The sequence below is a fragment of the Mastomys coucha genome, unplaced genomic scaffold (assembly GCF_008632895.1).
Source record: "Mastomys coucha isolate ucsf_1 unplaced genomic scaffold, UCSF_Mcou_1 pScaffold13, whole genome shotgun sequence".
NCBI lineage: Eukaryota > Metazoa > Chordata > Mammalia > Rodentia > Muridae > Mastomys > Mastomys coucha.
The window spans coordinates 19,822,533-19,844,906 of record NW_022196895.1 but is presented as its reverse complement, the minus strand read 5'-3'; the positions used below and the strand labels follow the sequence as shown (position 1 = coordinate 19,844,906).

At 41.0% G+C, this 22,374-nt stretch overlaps 1 protein-coding gene across 22 annotated transcripts in view; it reads right to left on the bottom strand.

The window, feature by feature from the left end:
* Positions 1 to 22,374, bottom strand: part of Dtna (dystrobrevin alpha) — a 342,328-nt gene that overhangs the window by 71,472 nt on the left and 248,482 nt on the right. For all 22 annotated transcript variants that reach the window (XM_031365098.1, XM_031365100.1, XM_031365094.1 and 19 more), the window contains 2 exons: positions 17,531 to 17,744; positions 5,784 to 5,869 (listed from right to left, as the gene is read on the bottom strand). In XM_031365098.1, coding sequence (XP_031220958.1) covers positions 5,784 to 5,869; positions 17,531 to 17,744 — 300 coding nt within the window. The remainder of the gene's footprint in view (positions 1 to 5,783; positions 5,870 to 17,530; positions 17,745 to 22,374) is intronic.

Below are 22,374 nucleotides of genomic sequence, written 5' to 3'. Positions count from 1 at the left end.
GAGAGAGAGAGAGAGAGAGAGAGAGAGAGAGATTGCAGAGTGGCGTGATAAGGTAATGAAATATGTGTATATGTGTTAATATAGTTGATGAATTCATGGTTCTCATGAAAAAAATATTGCATAAAATGGTGCATATGCTAACCAGATAGATTTAACCATTTCACAATGCATTTATGTGCAAAATGTATCATAAGTAATGAATACAAGTAATTTTATGTCAATTAAAAAAGAAATTCTAATAAAAAAAAAGAAAGAAAGAAAGAAATTCAGTTTGAGCCAAAGTCTTGTCCTTCTACCCTTGCCACACTGTTTGCTGGCTGACCTCTAGTCAGACTGGCCAAGAACAAATAAATAAAAAAAGACATCGCTAGCAGGAAAACATGTTGATCAATTTTACATGCAGAAGCTGAAACATTCCAATGGACAGAGAGAAAAGAAAACTTAGGAAAACCAGACTAGCTTTTCCAGGGGAGCTGCCATTTTGCTTGCTTTGAGGCAGGTAGGATAGTTCTAACAGGGTCACCCTGAATTTCCTTGATGCTCTGATTTTCTAAGCCAGGACACCTTTGATAGTACCTGGGCTTTTAGGCAACCTTTCTGTTCTGGTTTGAATGCAAATTATTCCCTCCCACCATGCTCACCTTTGGAAACTTGGCATGCTGTAATTGATGCTTCATTGATTGATAGGTCATGGAACCTCTGGGCTGGGAAGCATGATGCAGTTATAAACTGTTAGGGGTGGATCTTAAAGGATATCCCACCTCTGGTTCCCTTAAAGGCTCCTCATGCCTCTTGATTTGACATCATATGAATAAGCCACCCCTAGCTCTCACTGCTATGAAGGATCCTGTTCTGTCTCCTGCTGTCCTCAATGTGGCAGACTGTTCTTCCCGAACTGTAAACTCAAAGAAATCACCCCCCCCCCCCCATAGTGGCTTCTGTCTTTTTAAATTTATTCGGGCATAGTGAAAAGTCATGAATTTAATCTCTAACTAGAACAAAACCAGGAAAACTCATAGTGACCTGCCACACACTTGACACTAAGATGAACTTTATCTGTGTTGAGGAAAGCTGTCTAAGTAAGAGCCAAAGTAAGTGTGGACCACAGAGATTATCAGTAAGTGGTGATAGATGGCTTACTTGGGTCATCAAAATAATATGAAGGGACTCTGAAGTTGATATGAAAATAATTTATGTTTGTACTTTAGTTTTTGGCTTTAGGTGATAACTTATTATATATATGTATATTAGTGCATATATACATATATATATATGTGTGTGTATATATATATAATGAAAGATTATTTCAAGGATGCAATCAGTTAATATATATACAGCATTCATAATAACATTTGGCATGTGGGACACTAAAATGTATATTTTAGATATTTTCATGATTAATTCTATGCTGTATACTTTCTGGTGTTGACATTATTCATTCATATGAAATCCCTGTGGGGGTTTGTCTTGTGGCTCCAAATCATATTATAAGCCCCTTTGCGTTTCTTACAGCACCATAACATGAATTTGCCTTCACTGGTTCGTTCAGCAGCAATCAACCTGGCACACACTAATTGGGTAGCATTGCCCTAATCAGTAATGCACGGGAAACCAGGCTGTGGTTCTTGCCCTTTGGGAGACTTGATGCACTGAGAAAAGCCAGAAGGATGCCATACAGAACAGCACAGATCGTAACACTATTGTGTGAGTAAGGGAACAGCAGGGCGGATGCAGAGGGAGGAGCTCGTCAGGGCAAAGTGTAAAGACCACTGGGCAGTCGGCACAGAGGAGGGAATCAGGAGCTTGAGGAAACAGGGTCAGGGCAAAGGGCAGGCAGTGCAAGCAGAGTGTTCTCAAGGATCTTCGAGGAGCCTGGGAGTGGGGTCAGGGCACCAGGGCATAGCCGATGCTGACACCAGATATAAAAAGCCTTCAAACTTCTGCTCTGTGGTTCAGATTGTGTCTGGATGATGTCAAGGGACATAAGGGAGGATTTAAAGCAAGCCCGGAGGCAGTTTAAAGTGAAGGCAGAGCAACCCAATCGGAGAGAGAAATTTCATGAATGCAAGATGTTTGCTGTGATGTGGGTCTTCTGAACTCAAGCAAAGCAAGCAAGCAAACAAACAAACAAGTTCCCTAAACCCAATAAAAACAAACAAAACACTTAGAGACTATAGACAAAATATGACATCCCGGGCTTATGGTCTTGGACTTAGAGTTTCTTTAAGATCTATCTATTTTTTGTTGGAGAGTTGGCTGAATCGGTTCAGTGTCTGGCTTGTAAGCATGAGACCTTAATTTACTCCATAGAATTATGTCCACATGCTGGGGGTGGTGGAGCATGCTTGTAATTTTAGCACTAAGGAGGCAGAAACACGAGGACCCTCGGAACTCACTCGCCAGCCAGTCTAGTTTAATTAGTGACCTCCAGGCTAATGAGAAATCCTGTCTCAAATGAGATAGACAAAATTCCTCCATAAGACAACAAAGGTTGTCTTCTGGCTTCCATCATACATGTACCCAAGCATACTTGCACACATGGATGGGAGTTTATGTCTATATGCACATGTGCTTGTACGCAGATACACTGGACATACTTAAGAAGAGCCAACCCACAGGACTGTTCAAGAGACAAACAACCATTCCAACCCATGAAAGTAGTGAATTACAAGCTGAGAACGATTAAACAGGATACTAGGAGGATATTAGGTCACTTGATGTGTATGGAGCTGTGCCATACGCTCACAGAAAGGACCCTTTCCCCATAGGCTGTTCTAACAGTGCTGCCAGGAGCAACTCGGTGAACACCATGCATATTGGTTGCTGGTGGCCCTAAGTAGCAGAGAGTATGGTGTAAAATGGAGTTAGTGCCCCATTTATTGCACTGATAATCACTTAATAAAATTTGCTTCATTTTTTTCTGTTTTTTTCCCCCTTTGCTTTAAAAAATCCAGCCAGTTATTCTTTCTCTGTTCTCTACAATAAAAAGGGACAAGCTGGAACAAGCTAAACATCTTTTCTCCCCACGCACAAAAATAGAAATATTGCTAAACTAGCATGACTGTGATATTGGCTTAAATACATTAGACAATTTTACAGAAGTGAAAACAAAAAAAATCCAAATCTGAAAAAGCTTTCCATACTTTATTTTAGTTTTCTCTTATCACAAAAGTAGCACAAGAAATCATGACTTGTCTGCTTTCCCACTAAGACAAGAACCAGCAAAGAAACAAACACTTCATTAAAAACCCCCAATCTCATTTACCAAGAGACAGCCGTGGCTGTATGTGGCTGCATTGCCTCATTCACTCAATAACTATTATTCAAACTAGAAATATTGGTGATGAAGGATATTCACTCTGTACTAATATTTTGCAGAGATTTTTTTCAAATCAAATTGCTTCCAACTATAGTCAAGATCAAACTGCCTTCAACATAATGACTTGGAAGCCATTCAAACTATTTTCCTGGGATTACTAACTCCAGAGAGATTCTTCAGCCCGAGAACTAGGGACATAAGATGGTAATTGAGGTCCACTGCTCTTGAGATAGGAATGAGATGCATGTGGCCATACCATGTACTTTCCATTAGAACTTGTGACATGAGGACCTTGGGTCTCCAGTGGGATTTCTGCTGTGGGTGCTCCCTTCTCTGTACTGAAGAAGACTGACTGTGCCAGTAGAGTGTGACCTGCTTTGTTTGCCTGGCTTGTGGGAGGATGATGTTTAGGATGAGGAGAGAGCACTGTAGCTATTACACTGCTTTCTCTGATCTCAGAGGTTGCAGGGGAAGGACTCAGCAAACCAACCAACCAACCAACCAACCCCTAAACAAACAAACAAACAAACAACTGAAACTGGCTTGAGCTTTTAAACTGTGTTCATGCTATTAATTGCTTGCCTAGCAATCATGGATTTGATGCATATTTCAAAAATGAGTGTGCATGTGTTCATGTGCACATGCATGTGCATGTATCTATGCTAATATCTTATGTGTATGTAGAGATCAGAGCATAATTCCTAGGACCTGGTTCTCTTTCTCCACTTTGCCCAATCCCAGGATTAACCTTAGGTCTCCAGGCCTGTGTGTGACCACCACTGTGAGCTGGTTCTCTTTCTCCACTTTGCCCAGTCCCAGGACTAACCTTAGGTCTCCAGGCCTGTGTATGACCACCACTGCGAGCTGGTTCTCTTTCCCCACTTTGCCCAATCCCAGGATTAACCTTAGGTCTCCAGGCCTGTGTGTGACCACCACTGCGAGCTGGTTCTCTTTCTCCACTTTGCCCAGTCCCAGGACTAACCTTAGGTCTCCAGGCCTGTGTGTGACCACCACTGCTATCTTGTTAGCCTTCCTTTCAACTCTGATCCTCCTTAAAAGGAAGAGGGGCTCTTCTCATGCCAGAATGTCAAAATAAATGATATGTCTGCCATATTTTTCTTGTACCAGTTCTTGTTTTAGAGACCTGCTCAGGATGGGCTATGAAACTGACCAGGCCAGAGTGACAGGAGGTTGCCAAGATGGCTGTCCCCAAAGGATGACAACATCTGTGTTCCAGGAAAGCAGAGCAGAAGAACCTGGGTCTTCTAGGAGGAGGGCTTGCTGGTCTTATGAAAGGCTCAGAGAGTCCTGACATTTAGAAAACTACCTTTCATCAGTTTGGTTCAAACTTACTCTAATATAGGACTCTTTCACCCATTTGTCTGTGAATATGATATTGAATAAGCGTTAGAAGATGCTTTTCAAGATATTAATTCTGGAAACGTTTCTCTGGTGTCCTCAACTTAAATGGCCAATTGTGACATGATGGTAGCAGTCAGGTTCCACTGGGTTACCTCTGGTTCAGTTCTTTTTGTCAAACCTTCTTCTCTTAGCCTAATCTTGAAGAAAATGTCTCCTGGATAATCCTGAAGCCATTTAAAGAGCAAAGAGAATGTCCAGAACTTTTGATTTATTATTTCCCAGTCAAACAATGGAGGAGATAGTTTTTTAATTTCTCTGTCTCCTAGGAAAACCAACGAGATGCTAACTGGACCCAGGAGCTGAGTGGGCTTCTCTGACTTCTGGATGCACTGGTTATTCCATGAAAGAAAATTATGGAAGAGAAGGATGTTGATGCCACCTCAGCTTCACCATCTTTTCCCTTAATCTGGTTATCCAGTATGTCAGGTTAGATTCCAAAGGAGCAAAGGTTTATCCTTCTTTTCCTCTTTTCTTTTTTACTATTCATAATCTAACAAGAAAGGGAGGAAGATACTCCACAGCTAACAGAGCTGGGAAGCACCCTCCAGCTTTAATAAAACCCCGCAGTTGAGCTACAGAAGGAAACTAGGGATTGAAGAAATAAAATCATGTCCATAGTGTAACTTAGCATAAACGGCATGCATAGGCTCACAACATGGATGATTGGTGCCCTTGGTTATGACCTTTCTAACACAGCATTCCATGCCAAACTTATAATATTTACAGTACATGACTAGGTGAAATCCCAATACCAACATCATTTTAAATCAGTGAAAATTGAATACTTCAATATCAGAAATATTCTAGTTTGAGGTACTCAGGAAGTTATAAATAATGATAATTCAAAAGTAGAGGGGAGTTTTAATTTCATTAACATTTATATAATGTGGAAATAGTTTTATTATAAAATTTAAAGGTCAAAGAAGACTCCATTTGAAACAGCTGTCACAGAATGAGGGAAGAAAGAGATAGATAGGAGACATGGCAAGGACCAGAGAGGATGTAAGGCGCACGTGCAGAGTGGGAGCAGGGGATAACTTACATCTCAACTTGTCCATGATCTTTCCTCCACACAATGTAGCCAAAGCCATTTTGACAGCAAATACTGAGATTTTACCATGGCCTTCCCTGTTTAATGATAACAGAAAAAAAATGTTATTTAGGGCACTCCTACTAAATACTGTTGACATTTCCTGCTCCGTAGACATTGTAGGATACACGGCTGCCTTCATTAATGCAGACACACTTTAGAAAAGGTTGTGAATACGATTCACCACGCACTGCTGATAAAGTGTCTATGTGGCACTTTGTTTTTCAAGAGACATCAGAATCTTCTAGTTTATTTGTTGTACATGTCACTTGCTCAGAGTATAGGCTGGTAGCCAGAGAAAGGTACCCTAGGCAGTAACGGCTTCACATAACAGATTCTGCTTTTTGACTTTGGATTTCATCCAATAATTTTATGCATGATTCCAGTCTCTATAATTTATTCAAACAGACTTCAGAAGCTTCATATTTTATTTCCTTAGAGAATTTTTAAATTTTAAGTTAGGCTAACCATGTGGACTTTCTTTTCAAGTTCAACTTTTATTTATTAATTTGATATTTTATTTTATTGCTGAAAATAGATTCTTCATTCATATACTACATCCCAACCACAGTTTCCCCTCCCTCCACTCTTACCAGCCTTACTTCCAGATCCACTCCCCCTTCATTTCCCTGCAGAAAAGAGCAGGACCCCCCCCCCCCAAGGGACAACCTTTAAGAACACATTCTTTTCAACTACTCTCACACTCAAACACAAACCAATTGTTTGAGTGGTGATATATTTGCTTTATAAAGACAGTATTTTAAGAGATCAAAACACAGGAGCTGGGGCTGGATCAATGGTTCAGGGAAGTACTTGCCTGATGATGAGGACCTAAGTTTGGATCCCCAGCATCTACATCAAAACTGGGTATGGTGGCATGTATTTGTAATGGCAGCACCAAAGAAGCAGAGCCAGACAGATCATTGGCCAGCCTAGCTGTAGTGGTTATTCCTGGTTGTCAACTTGACTATATCTGAAATGAACTACAATCCAGAAGTAGAAGGCTCACCTGGCCCTAATCTGGAGGCAGAGAGATACAAGTTTCCGACCTGAATCTTGGCATGGAGATCTTGAGGTATAGTGGCTATGATTCCCAGAGGATTAAGATAGAAAGATCTATGAGTTTAAGATCATCTGGGATTAAAGGTGTGGTGGCATAGTGGCTATGAATCCTAGAAGATTAAGACTGGAAGAACTACGAGTTCAAGCAAGGTTATCTGGGATTAAAGGTGTGGTGGCACTTCGCCTGCTTGCCTTGTGGGACTCAGCAACTGCTGGATCCTCGGACTTCCATTCACAGCTGCTGCTGACCATTATTGGGAGTTGATTGTTGGGAGTTGGACTACAGACTGTAAGTCATCAATAAATTCCTTTACTACATAGAGACTACCATAAGTTCTGTGACTCTAGAGAGCCCTGACTAATACACTAGCCAAATCAATGAGCTCCAGGATCTAGTGAGAGAACTTGTCTCAAAAAACAGATCAATAGTTCTTAGAAACACACATGCAGGATTTCTCAATCAAATGCTTGGAAGCATAATTAAAAAAACGTATCAAAAAGATTATCCACCATGATCAAGTAGGCTTCATCCCAGAGATGTAGCGATGATTCAACATAGATAAATCGATAGATGTGATCCACCATATACTCAAACTCGAAGATAAAAAGCATCTCATCTTATTAGATGAGATGCAGAAAAGGCTTTTGACAAAAATCCAGCAACCCTTTGTGGTAAATGAACTGTGGCGATTAGGAGTATATGTCGGCATAATAAAGGCAATACAGGGCAAGGCCACAGACATCAACCTAAACAGAGAGAAACTGAAAACATTCCCACAAGATAAGGGTGTCCACTCACTCCATACTTATTTCATAGACTACTTGAAGTCTTAGGTTGAGCAATAGGAACTCTGAAAAGAACCAAGAGGATAAAAGTAGGAAAGGAAGGAGAACAATATCCTCATTTCCAGATGATTCGGTTTTCGTATACCTAAGACCCTAAAACGTCCAGCTGGAAACCTCTATAGCTGATAAACGCTTTCAGCAAAGCTGCCATATTTAAAATCAATACTCAAAATCAATCACCTTCTTATATACAAATGGCGAGCTTACTGAGAAAGAAATCATGGAAACACTGCCTTTCACAATTGCTTCAAACATATCTTGGGATAACTTTAATCAAGGGTGTGGTAGACTAAAGCATAATAAAAACTTTAAGATATTAAAGAAAGAAATGGAAGAAGATTCCAGGAGATGGAAAGATCTCCCATTCTCATGGATCAGGGGGATTCATATTGTGAGAATATGCCATTGAGCCTGAGCTTAGCTAGAAGCTCTACCCCTACTGACTGGTGTTTATGGTACTGGAAGTTACTATGCACGCCATGCAAGATGTTAAGTATTCATCTGTCACTCAAGCAGGAACCCTGTGCCCTGCAATAATAGCCCCTGCCTGGAATCCTGTGCCCTACAATAGCCGCTGCCTGGAACCCTGTGACCTACAACAGTCCCTGCCTGGAACTCTGTGCCATACAATAGCCCATGCCTGGAACCCTGTGACCTACAACATCCCTTGCCTGTAAGGCACACTGGTACAATAGTGGCACAAATTTTATGGGAGTAACCAACCAGCTTCTGATTGGATTAAAGGGCCACTCCATAAGATGAAAGCCATGCCTAACATTGCTAAAGTGGCCATGAACCAGAGACTAGAGTAGATTGTGTGTCCCAGGAGAAAACCTAGTACTATTACTATGTTGAAGAACCACAGCAGTAAATTGACTCCTAATGACATGATTTTATATATGTGCGACCCTCTTGCAGTAGATGGTAATTAACACAGAGACCACAACTGGACAATGTGCATAGAGTGGGAGAGTTTGGAGCACTCATTCCTAAATTAAATAGCTTCATCGAACCCCTCCCCTGATGCTTCAGGGCTGTGTGAAAGTGGACACAGGAAGACTGTAAGCCCAGGGTGGTAGATGACAGCAAAGAAACAGCATCTCTCAGACACAGCAGGAAAAATGCACAAAGGAACTCATAAATGCTGTGATAGCACAGCATGTACGAGATCTACACAAGTTCAAATCTGACAAAGTCCCAGCACAGAAAAGGGGTAGTAAGAAGCTCTACCTCTAAGGAAGCTACTGTAATCAATACCTGCTAGGAGAGGGAAAATGAGGTCTCCCAATGGAGTGTCACTCTGTGGACCAACTCAGACAGAGACCCTGTGATCAGGAGTAGTTGGTCAACACCAAACAGATTCATGGTTTGTGTGTGCTTTTGTTTTGTTTTGATATTTTTGTTTGTTTTGATTTTTTTTTTTTGAGAGGCGGAAAGAATGTGAACTTGGGTGGATAGGGAAGTAGACATAGGGAAGATCTGGGAAGAACTGGGGGAGGGGAAATAATATGATCAAAATACTTCTCATAAAATACATTTTTAAAAAGCCAGTAAACACACACACACACACAAAAAATAAGATGGAGAGTGAAACAGGAAAGGCCTTATGTCAACCTTTGATTTACACACACTGACATACACACTGACATAATTTATTCTCTCACATACACACATATACACATATATTGATACACACACACTCTCACACACTCACATGCATACAGACACTGACTCTCACACACGTACTTACACACCCATACACACACTCATATACTCACACATGCTCACGTACATATACTCACACACACACATACTCTCATGCATGCACACTCACACACACTTTCACTCTTACACATGCATGCATACACACATATACACACACATACATACATACATACAAGCTCTCTCTCACGACACACACGTACTCACTCACACAGACATTCACACACACTCATTCACATATACTCACAGACACTCTCACACATTCACATTAACACACACACTCATAACACTCTCTCACACACAAACACTCACTCTTACACAACACAACACACACACACACACACACACACAAACAAACATATACACATGGCCCTGACATTTATAAAAGTAGGAGTTCTCTTTAGATTGTTTCATTTCTTCCGATACTAACAGAGAGCCTGCCAAATCATTGACTTATGCAGTATAATGAACATGTCATTCACAAAACACATCAGGATTACTTGGAATGCAGTGTTTCATTGAAGCTATGTACCATCTGGAACAAATTATTCATTCTAATATCACTAGAATCATAAAAAAAAACCATAGTCGATATTCATGGCTGTGAAGGTTGCTACTCTTAAGAATGACTAAAAGAATATTCTGGAGAGAGCAGAGCTGGCTGTGCCTGAGAGCGCTGCATAGATCCTGGCAGATACATTGGATCTGACTGCAGGGACAGTAGTTAGAGACAACCACACCAGCTTTACACTGTAAATTTGAAGTCTGAGTGTAACTGATTCCTCACTAGTGTAAAAGGTTCAGAGAGTGCCCAAAAAAGAAATTGCAATTTAGTATGTCATTTCTTATGAAACATTTATTTTTAAAATAAAGTAGTAGAATTATACTTGTAATAGTTTCCTTTTCAATATAGAGAGGGCATGCTTACTCACATTTCTTGCCACTGTCTTCAGGCACAAGGGAAAAGATTCTGATTTTATATCAATTATACCAGACTTTTGCCTTTTGCAAACTGTTCTTTTCTGTTACAGCTTGATCTCATAATAGCCTATCAAAGTGTTCTTTTAGTACTTAATACCGAACAAGGTATTTCTGAGAATCAGATAAATCTGAACAAAATTATCAAAGGTACGATCTGAAATTGCCTCATAAATTCATGTTTTCTTAGCTCCTTTGTTTTCCTTGATACTTTGTCCCCACTCTTGGGAAGAGTGCCAGCTTTCCTAGACAATGAAAAGAAGAGAGTACATATACTCCTTGTCTGAAAAAATATATGGATAACTATGGAATCTGTATTAAAACTCATCAATTTTGTTAACGTGGACTTCCTTGTAATCAAAAGTAAGCAGGGGTTTCCATGACTCTATCTAATTACTAACTGACTGGCTTCAGTTAGGACAGTCTTTTTAGAGGACGTTCTTTTTAGAGGAACGGTTACAGAAAGGGAAATCTGATTTTGAGAAGAAGGAAAACAACTAGCAGATCCCGACAGACTTGCACTACCAACCTGACCCCAGCACAGACTTGCACTACCAACCTGACCCCAGCACAGAGCTCACTTTCTCCACCTTGCCAAGGGAGTTTCCTGGCTGAAGCCACAGAATCCCAATGCCACCTTTCACCTCCTTGTGGGAGCTCTAAACTCTGACAGATGCTTTCTTGAATAGGCAGAAACCTTATCCCTCATTTAGGAGTTCTCAATCAGGAAGCGCTTGTTTCATGTACAGGTTTTATAAATGGCACCTCATTTCATGTCCTCTTGTCATTTGTCTGTCCTCAGCTTACTATAGCACACATCTCATGGAAAGCTCTTAGCATCCAAGTTAAATTAGTGAATGCATAAATAATAAAAGAAACCTCCTGACTTACAATGTCAGACATGTTTGACATTGATTTTGTTGTCAAAAATAGATTGATTTTATGCCCCTTAATGCCTTTGATTTGGAAGGGATGGCATCTATATTTGTTTTTCTATTTCTATTTGTTTTGAGTCTATTGGAAGTAGCAGCGTATGAACAAACACAAAACCCTCTGACTGGCCCTGGCATCTCTCTGAGCTCTGGAAACTGCGGCAAAGGGAGTGGAAGACCAGGGAAATGCCTCTCCTGATTCTGGGCAATGCAGATTTGCCAAGAGCTTTCCAGCTGGGGTAAAGCCAAACATTGTGCCCCCCTTACTCCCTGGAATTCCATCTCCTGTCCATTTCTAGAGTATGTATGATGAAAGATGAGAGATGTAGAGAACATTCAATTAGTTTACTACTATAAATATTCTTTGGGAAATGACTGAATTCTAGCTAAAACAAAAGGCTTTTCTTGATTAAAAATAAAGTGGCAATCACTAGAGATTACTCGATGGCTACTGTGAACTTAGGGTGTCCTTAGCTTCTAGGTGTTGTCACAGGAATAGCAGAAGAAACAAGGAATGTTTGGGTACATGCCACTCCTCTGTGCTCCCTTGTCTATGTCCTTGCAGTCTTAAGACTGAACAACATGTTTTGCTGGGACATAGAGAAATAGCTCTGTACTTTGTAGTGTACTTGTATTACATATCAGATTTTTTTTTTATTCAAAAGGCAGAGGGGTTTTGGCAGAATTCCAGGATAATTTTACTGCCCAGAAATTGAGGGTGCCCTGGTCCTCGTTCTAAAGCACCTGGGGCCCAGCATGTTCATGGCTCTGTAGCAGACCCTGTAAGGTATGGCATGTGACACAGAGCATAGCCTGCCAGGATTCAGTGTTCTCTATGTAAGACGATCATATGATAGGCAGTCCTACATTGTGCTCGCAACACACACTCTAATGCTGTAATGTATAACAGTTTAGCCTACTTCTTTTCCATACACTCTGCCTGTATAACCAGAAAGATTGCACTACACATGTGAGCATTATCCTAATATTCCGAAACACACAGAATAAGTCTGAGACGAAGGAAAGCACCTTAATTCTCATGTTGAAAATATGAAATAGAAAATGTAAAGACAGACTAAACCAAGTCCTAAGGTAAAATGATAGTATGTGTCTATGTATGTATGCATACATGTACATATGTATTTAATTATTTATTTGTTCATACCATCCACTATGATGCTGCATCACCTGAAGCTGCTTAGCCTCTGTGTGTCTCCCCAGCATCACCTCCTCCATGGGAACATTCTGATAACAGTGCCAAATCAGCACCATTGTTGACCCACAGAGAAGACCAGGTGCTTTTATAAACTATTGCATTGTTACCCTTATGTTTGCTTCTGAAATGCTCCCCACAGGTTCCTGTGTCCGAATATTTGATTGTTGGCTGGTGGTGCTGTTTGGAGAGGTTATAGATAGGAGGTGGTGCTGGGTAGGAGGAAGAGAAGGCAGGCCTGTAGATTACGGTCAGCCTAGCTTCTGGAGCTCACCCTGCTTCCTGGCTGGTACATCTAACCATCTGTGTTCTTGCAGTTCCTGACAGTGAGAACCCATCTGCCATGATGGATGGAGTCTCTAAAACTGTGAGTCAAACGAAGCCTGTCCTTCCCTTAGGTCACTATCAGGTACTTTGTCATAGAGATGAGAAAAATCAACCCACATGCAACTATGTTATCATTGGAGGATCAGTACTAGAAATGCAGCTTGGAACACTACTTCCTGTAATATTGGTCACTGCCATATAGGACTTTGAGTGAACCAGATATGTATGGAAATGATATTGGCTAAAACAAAACAAAACAAACAACAAATGAAAAACAACAACAAACCAAATTAAAAAACAAAAATGGTGGCCACTGTCATCATATATAACCATCTTTGTGAGAAAACATCTTAAAGGGAAAGATGTGACTGGACTGAAAGCTAATAAGATTATGTTTCCAGTAGTATTTCTCAGAGAACTAGGAAGAAAATAGATGCACATTGAAGAATTTTAAACAATACAACTATTCATATTAATAGTCAGGAACATATTTTTCACAGAGTATGAACTTTATACTGCTAACATCTGCTAGTTTCTGGAGGAAGGGACAACAGTGACATTAATTTTTTTTTTTTTAAAAAGAACGAAATGAAAAGAAAAAAACGAAAAAGAAATGGTCAGAACAAGACCTAAGGAATAGTTGAGAGAGGCCAGTCTTTGGATCCTTGTGTTGTGTATGGTCTCAGGAGCTGTTTATGAGGAGAAGTAATATCTTGTGGGAGATAAGTAGTCAAGCATGCTCTTGTGCAATGAACAGAAGGCCTGGCGAATGACAGTCAACTTGACTGTGAGAGGCAAAGGGCTCCCCAGAGCACCAGAGCTGGTGACCACCTCACAGAGGCTGCATATCTTTGAAATCTAAGAATTATCTTCATCTTACAACTTTCTGCTATGATATTTGTGTGTTACTATCTATACCCTAATGTAAAAACACATTATCAGCAGTAAAGCTCCCCCATGCTCTTCAAATGGATTTCCCCAATTGGGATGCGGACAAAAGGTGATTGTGATAACTGGTTAGCTTTCGCTGGTGAATTCTGAAGGATGATGTGACAGGGGAGGGCACCTGGTAGCAGAGGGCAGGTGGCAGGCCACTTCCTGAGGTTTCATAGAAAGAAGGGAGAAGGGGGGAAAGCCTGGCTCAAGCTCTGACTCCGTCTTCTTCCCTCACAGCCTCTGTCTCCATCTCTTGCCACTTCTTTCCCCATTCTTTCCATGACTGTCCATCTATTTCTCTAGAGACTCTAGGAAAGGGAGACCATGTCCACAGAACAGATCTGTTTACAGTTTGGTTGTAGGTGTTCCCAGGGAAACAGCCATTTTGAGATGGAAAGCCAGTGAAACAGGCAAGTGTGACATCCAAGGTCCCCTCTGTAGGTGGCAGTGTCTTTCATGAGGAAGACCTCGACAGAGGTGTCTTGTGGCTACAGAGCTGTTTGCTGTCTGTGGGGAGCAGGCTGTATGGAAACTGAGATCCAGATTTTTGTGGTGTGGTGGAAATGCTGTCCTTGGGGTGCTATGGCTTAGGAAGGTAGATGTGATTTCCTAGAATACATCCAACTGAAATGGTCTTTACTGATAATTTTGTGGTATAAATGGCTGAGTCTGATAAATTTGAAGTCCCTGCCAAAAGCAATGAATACATTTCTCTGCATCCAGATTCCCCTTCTACACGGCTTGTAATCTCTCTACTGTCTTTCCTATTTTTAACATTGTGACCTCCTTAGAGTGCAGGGTCTTAACGCACCTCTGCTTTTTCATATTGGATTTTCCAATTTAAAAATACGTCCATTCAAAATGAGAAACAACTCCTGAGAGATGTCAGCTAGTGTGTAACAGCAATGGCACATCTTTGTTTTACTAGAATCAGGCTCATTCTTATCTGTCAAAATAGAACGAATTGCTTTAAACATGAGCTCTGTAGTGGGCGGTAGGAAGTGACATCATGTTGCCACACTGGAGCTCATTTGGGTAGGCACAAGTTTACTATTATAAGAAATAGAAATGAATATTTATTTTATTCTTTAACATTACATTTGTAGCAAGCAGAACTTGCTGTTAGCTTGCATTTCCTATTGAAATTCCCAAAGCTGTCAGAGGGAACACCTGGTAGCAGTAAAGATTCCTGCTTAGCTATTCTGTGCCAGATGAGGGACAACATGGAGGTTTCCAGAGCAGAGTTTCAGTTCTGTGTTTGTAAGTCTCCTTCAGTGGGACTTAGTCAAATATCCAGGAACTTCTCATCTATAGGAAGAGCCAGTGATAGTATTTTCTTTATATTTCTGTGAATTAATTCTTACTACAGTGTGTGTGTTTGTGTGTATATATGTACATATATACACATATACACACAAATATACATATAGATGTATGTATATATACTTTTCTATTAGCAAAAGATTTTCCTAATGAGAAAGTATATGCATGTATATATGCATATATATAAGATATACATATATATATACATATATATACAAAATACATAGAACTCAGGTGGCATTGAAATGATTCTGCAGTATTATCAGCAGCTATTTAGGGAACACTTACAGTTTTGCTTTGTAAAATAACCAATGGGAAGCTTCTAACCCTATAAGTTGAATACCATGTATTTCATAAGACAGTCCCTTCACTATTACTAATCTAGTCCTGGTTCTATATTTACAGAATTGGGTACAAACTATGCTTTAACTTTGACTCTTTGCATTTCCAGAAATAATTTAGACTCAGGAAGAAATACCTTTTTAAAAGGTATCTTATGCCTGTGAGTGTCTTGTCTGCATTTCTGTATGTGTACCACATGCATGCCTGGTGCCCATGGAGGGTGTTGGATTCCTTAGAACTAGAGTTATAGATGGTTGTGAACCACCATGTAGGTGCTGGGAACTAAACCTGGATCCTCTGGAAAAGCAGTAAGTTCTCTTAACCACTAAGATATGGCATCTGCTCCATATTTGTTTTAATATTTTCTATCAATTATATTTGGTTGTGATTAGAGCCCTCTGCTAACTTCATATACTAAAGGCTGGTTTCCAGCTTATGGCTTTTTTAGGAGGTGATGGAGTCTTTAAAACTAGAACTAAATGGAAGGAATTTATGTCACTGAATGTAAGCTTTCAAAGGGGATGATGGGACTCTGGTGCCCTCTCCCTGCTTCATGAGGGCTTCATGGGTGAACAGATCCTATAATATACTGCCTCACCCACAGACCCCAAAGCACCAAGGTGCTACAAGTTACTTATGTCAGGTATTTAGCTTAGTAATAGGATGTTAGCTAGCACACACTTACAGCAAATGGGTCCTACTCAACCTTTAGTGACAAGTCTGGACACTGTTGTATTCTTATTAAGGGGCCAAGATGGGGACTCTGTTACAGAAATTTCATGACTCAGTTCCATTCTATCACCTGCCATGTGAAGCCACAGCCTTCTCTTACTGTTTGTCCCAATTTCTACAGTGGTCTGACCAGAGCAGATCATCTGGTCCTAAAATGTACACAAGGCAAGAAACCTGTCTATTTGGGCAGCTGATTCTAAAAGCATTTGTTTTAACTTGCAAATTTCTCACAATCTTCTCATCACAGAGACAAAAATATATGCTGGTCAAACTGAGCAGGGACAATTCCATGACAAAGTGGACAGCAAAGTGACAACAGGTGACTTTGGTGGGCAGGGCAACGTCATGAGCATGGCAGAACAGCTCCATTTCTGTGGTACATGGTTTTTGAACTCAGACAAGGAGAATAAGCAGTCTTTAGAATTAAAATATGATTGTATAAAGGTCAGTTTTGCAATTTCCCTTTTAATATTCAAAACACCGTAAAACCTGAATTGGAGATGTCATGTCCATATTAGGAGCTGAGGGCAACAGCCCTCTGAAATCGCAGGCTGATCATGTAACGTCCGGAATTTTCACTGGTTATGTGGCTGTCATGTACACCACAGAAAGAGCCCTAGCAGAATACTCAAGTTCCCATTCCCTGGCTGATATGCCATAAAGAACTGGATAAGTGACAACCTCTTTGTGCCTCAGGCCCTTCATCTGTGAAATGAGATTTGTGTGAACACTCTTTAAGATGTCAGCCAGCTCCAAGGTTCTCTGATTCTGAGTGGGGAATTATGGGATAATGAGGCCACATTTCAGCTGTGGTACATGACAGGGGCATACTGCTTCACTGTGGCCCACAACTGACCAGGCCATGTGAGGTCAGTCATCGTTACTTTTCTAGGCTAGCCGAGAGACTCTTCAATTTCTTTTCTGTCAGCTGGTGTGTTCCTATGACACCCCAGAAACCACAGTCTTAGGCTAACTTGCAAAGATTCCATTTAAACCCATTCTCCTTCTTCATGCTTTATCAAGTTACTCTTCGTGTTAGCCATCAGAACACATCCTGGAGCCTCCATCCACACTGTAACACAAGGTTTTCTCATAAGATAAACTGTCTGCCCACACCTGTGTATTACTTTACTTTCTAGTTGTCTCAGAAGCCTTTAAAGTTTCATTCATGAACGTAACATCTCACAAAGAAAAAAAAATATCGTGAATCTAGAAAATTAAGAAAAGTGTAAAAGAAAAACAGAACCCAAGCACAGAAGAGTAATTGACAGTCACAGGGGGCTCACGGGTCAAAGGCTGCGAGCAGGAAGTTCAGCAGGAGACTGATGGACTGTTCCACGTGGATTTGGTGAGTGGTTGGCATCCGCTTGTTGAGTTGGTAGAAAATGGTGGAGAGCACTGCCTCCAGGCGGGCCACATTGAGTTCTATGTTTGGGTCCAGGTTATTCAAAGCATTTTCCCGCAATGCTTCGATGACGTTCCAAATGTCCACCAGGTGCACTACAATGGAAGCAGAATGAACACGTGAGCCCAGGGCACACGGAAGGGCAGTGTGCTTCTTGGCACTACTCTAGATTATCTAGGCTCTGCACATGTGCCCAGATGCTCTGGGGCTGTATATGAGCAGAAGTCTGTTCCCAGGACTTGGAGACCATCCACTTAGCAACAAATAACTTACTGAATACCAAGTGCATGGGTCCTCTTCTTGTTTTTGTGGCAAAATCCCTAATAGAAACAACTTCAGGAAGAAACAGTTTCGGGGTTCAGTCCATGTGGGGAAGTCATGTAGCTGGTCACATTGCATCCACAATCAGGAAGCATAGTCCATTTTATTCCGTCTAGGACCCCTCCTGTGGGATGCTGTACACAGCAGGGTGGCCTTCCCATCTCAACCAACAGAACTAGAAACTCCTTCATCTACATGTTTCCAGGTGTACCTGCTAGGTGAGGCTAGACCTTGTCAATTTGACAACTAACATTAATCATCACTTACTGGGTTACAACCATCCTTGAAATATGGTCCTTATCCCCATGTTACATGCAGCAAAACTGAGGAGCTGGGTGGTTAACTGTCAGTGTAAGAATAGTCACTAGCAAAGTTGGTAGTCAAATTCAAGTCAATCAGTCTTTAAAAATTTCACTGACCACAGTGACTGAATGAAATGAGAAGATAAGAACCTAAGTGCTAAGTGCCTAAAGGAGGTCAGAATCCATGCTGAGTATTTAAAATAAGTTCATCGGATACATATATTTACACAGTTACATGCACACATATAAATATATATGTATATACAGAGGTTGCTAAGAGAGGGGGGAGGAAGGGAAGCCCAGAAGGACAAGGCCACACCACTGAGGAGCCAAGTCAAAGCTTACTGAACAACCTGGTCAAAAATTATAATCATGGTTACTTTCTCCTGAAATACTCAGGAAGTCCTTCTCTGTTTGTCCTGAAGTATTACGATGATGCCCCTATAGCAATGAACATGCAAAGCATTCCTGTGTGCCCCTGTAATCCATTCTATGCAGTCAGGCAACTCTGATTTTCTTGCTTTCCATTACAATTTTATTGACTTATAAGTAAATGGAATTCCACTTGTTCATCTTCTACTTAGCATAACTATTTTAAGAGTCATTATTATTATTATTGGGCATGCATTGATAATTCACTTATTTTTATTGCTGAGTAACATCCTACATGGAAATATCAGTTTGGTTACTGACTCATTTGTCTATGGGCATTTGAGTTGATCCAGGTTGTGGCTGAAAGAAATAAAATTATTATGAGTACAGGATTGTCGTGTGCTTCTATTTTCTTGTTAAGTATTTCTTGTTTTCATTATTTTTATTTTTTTTATTTTTTGTTTTTTCGAGATAGGGTTTCCCTTCTGTAGTCCTGGCTGTCCTAGAACCCACTCTGGAGACCAGGCTGGCCTCAAACTCAGAAATTCGCCTGTCTCTACCTCCCAAGTGCTGGGATTAAAGGCGTGTGCCATCACTGCCCAGCTTGTTAAATATTTCTAAGTAAAAAGACTGGACTGGCCAGAGGTCAATGTTTAAGTGTGTGAGTTCTGAGTGTAGCGGGTGGAAGCTCAGAGCCAGTGTCTTTCCCACATGGTTTTATACCTTATTCTTGTTAAAAGAGTTACTTGCTTTCATTGCATACTTATGAGTGTTTTTGCCTATGTGTATGTGTGTACTGCGTGCATGCAATTCCCATGATGGCCAGAAAGCAACCCTAAAACAAGGCTTTAGGTTTAGATGGCTGTGAGCTGCCAGGTGAGAGTTGCAAATCCAACCCTGGTCTTCTAAAAGAGCTGCAAATGCCCCTAACCTCTGAGTCATCTCTCCAGCCCTGCTTTTTTCTGTCTTAATTAGCATTACAACATTTTGCATGTCACAGAAAATAACTTATTGTTATGGGCAAATAAAAGATCTAGATATCATATTGAAGTCATTTAAAATAAACGTGCTTAGAATGTGTGTTTTCTTACACCCAAGGCCTCGGTGCACTGACGAAGAAAGCAGTGGGTCAAGCCATTGTGAGGATGGATAATTACATACCATTTATGTAAAACCGGGTCTATAATTATTAATAAGCTACTGTAAAGCTGAAAGCTATACAGTAAAAAAAATGTGGTTCTCACTTCATGGAACCAATTATCTGGTGAGGACACAAGTGTCACCCAGTCACACAGGTAGTAAAACGTATGGTCTATGGTAAGGGCCAGAGTGCCTACGCACAGAGTGAGATCATGACAGAGTTTGTGGTGGAGCCAGATGGACAAGGTTGGAGTGGGGGACACACCATAGCCATGAGCAACATTTGTGCCAAGAATGAATATATGGGCTTTGAGTAGAGCTATATGAACATGCCCAGTGTGAGAATATCATTTTCAAGTCTAGGGAAGAAAGAAATGGTGACAGATAAGCAAGAAGCTGGAGTAGATAAAGCTTATTGGTGGAGACCAAGTAAATAACACAGGTCATGAAGGTGTGGAGAAACTCCTGTCACTGGTCTGGCGCTCACTGTGTAGACAAGGCTGGACTCAAATGTCAACACATCTCAAGGACTGTTGGGATTGAAGACTCATGGTACCATGCCAGGCCTAATCCAGTCCATTTTAGTGTGTTTGTGTGTCTCTGGCAGTGTGACTACACATGCCTTCTTAGTTTTTTGCCATATCACAATGCTTCTGCAGTTTTCTAGTTTGTTTTCAGTGTTTATGAGTGTTTTGCCTATGTGTATGTCTGTGTACCATATGTGTGCCTGGTACCCACAGAGGTTAGAAGAAGGCATTGGATCCTTTGGGACTGGAAGAATAGTCTGTTGTGAGCATTCATGTGGGTCCTGGGCATTGAACCTGGATCCTCTGGAAGAACAGCCCATGCTGTTAAACTGCTGAGCCATCTCATCAGCCTCATACTAATTATTGAAAATAAAAGTCCTACTAGTCTTTTTCCCATTTAAGTAGGTGCACCAAGAAATTTAAGTTGGGCTGGGCAGTGGTGGCACACGCCTTTATTCCTAGCACTTGGGAGGCAGAGGCAGGCGGATTTCTGAGTTCAAGGCCAGCCTGGTCTACAGAGTGAGTTCCAGGACAGAGCCAGGGCTACACAGAGAAATCCTGTCTAAAAAAAAAGAAGAAGAGAAGAGAAGAGAAAAGAAATTTAAATTGGGATTCAGTGGGAAGTCAGCAGGAAGTCTGTTTCAGCCCAGACAGTTGTACCTGTGGGTTGTTTACTGGTGTGATCTCAATTCCAGGAAATGATTTAGGATATGCAATCCTGACAATGGACCACTAGATGGCACTGTGCACATTTTATGAAACGTCTATCGACCCTTGAGGGCTCTGGAGAGCACCTACTACTTGGCAAAAGGGAGAGGAAGTAGGGCTTCCTCATCTATGCAACTGCATGCACTTTATATTGCTATACTTGTTAAGACAGCATTCAGAATAACAAACCTCCCTACGTTAACCATAGAGGAATGAACACAAACATTCTTAAGGCAATCCTACTTCACATAATCATAAGAGTGTTAGTACTGATTTTACTGCTGAGTGATTAACACCCAAGAGTTTGTCTTTAAAAATAAGTGTACACAGACACAGGTTCACTACTTTTCTACACATCCAGGCAACTGCAGGTTGAACCTTCAGGATGGGGATGAAGGAAACAGTAGAATTTGTTGCTATGGAGATGTTCGTAATCTGTTGATATCACACACCTTTTTAATAGTAGATGGAGTCTAAGTCCAGAGTTAGGCTTACATAAATCTGAGTATTTGTGGTAAACTATTAATGACAGATACTAAAGGAAGGAAGGAAAGAAGGAAGAAAGGAAGGAAGGAAGGAAGGAAGGAAGGAAGGAAGGAGGCAACCAGTGTTAAAATAGCTATATACGCTCTGATCTAAAGCCACTCTGGGGTGGGGATAGAGATGCTGTACTTCTGAGAGGCCATGGCTTTTCTGCTTCAGGTGAGGTACTGAGCTACCATAGCAAGCATCACTAAGGAATTATTTAATAACCTTATAATTTATAATGGGTATAACCCCAATTACTCCCAGATAGAGAGGCTTAATGTCATAAACACCAGAGGGAGAAAGTATAGTAATGAGAGGACTATAAAAAAACAACTTCAGGGTTTTAGTGCATGTCATGATGTGGTTCTAGGCCAGCCTTTCACAGGCCATGCAGAGGCTAGGCCCTTATCACTGATGCCACGCGTGTTTTCCCTTTTCTAAAGCACTTGCAGATCTCTGCAGAGCCTCCAGTCTAAGACGTAGCAGAGCAGGGAAATGCTTGCTGGAGCTCTCCAGACAGCTCTCACGACCACAGAACTACAGACCCTTTAAGATTCTCAAAGGGCTTGAAGCTGGAGATGTAAGAAGCCAACAACTATAGGCTACCACCATTTTCCACCATTTGGACGTAGCGGATCTCAACTCTGGTCTCACACTGGGCTCATCTACAAGGCTGTAAAACAGTTCCCTAGTGATGCTCCTGTTATATATCATACCTAAATCTCCACCCCATACTCAGAAAACCAGAAACTATCTCACAACAACATTTCCAGGTACATGCACTCACAAGGGAGCATGCAAAGCATTGACTGACGTCTGTCTTCTTC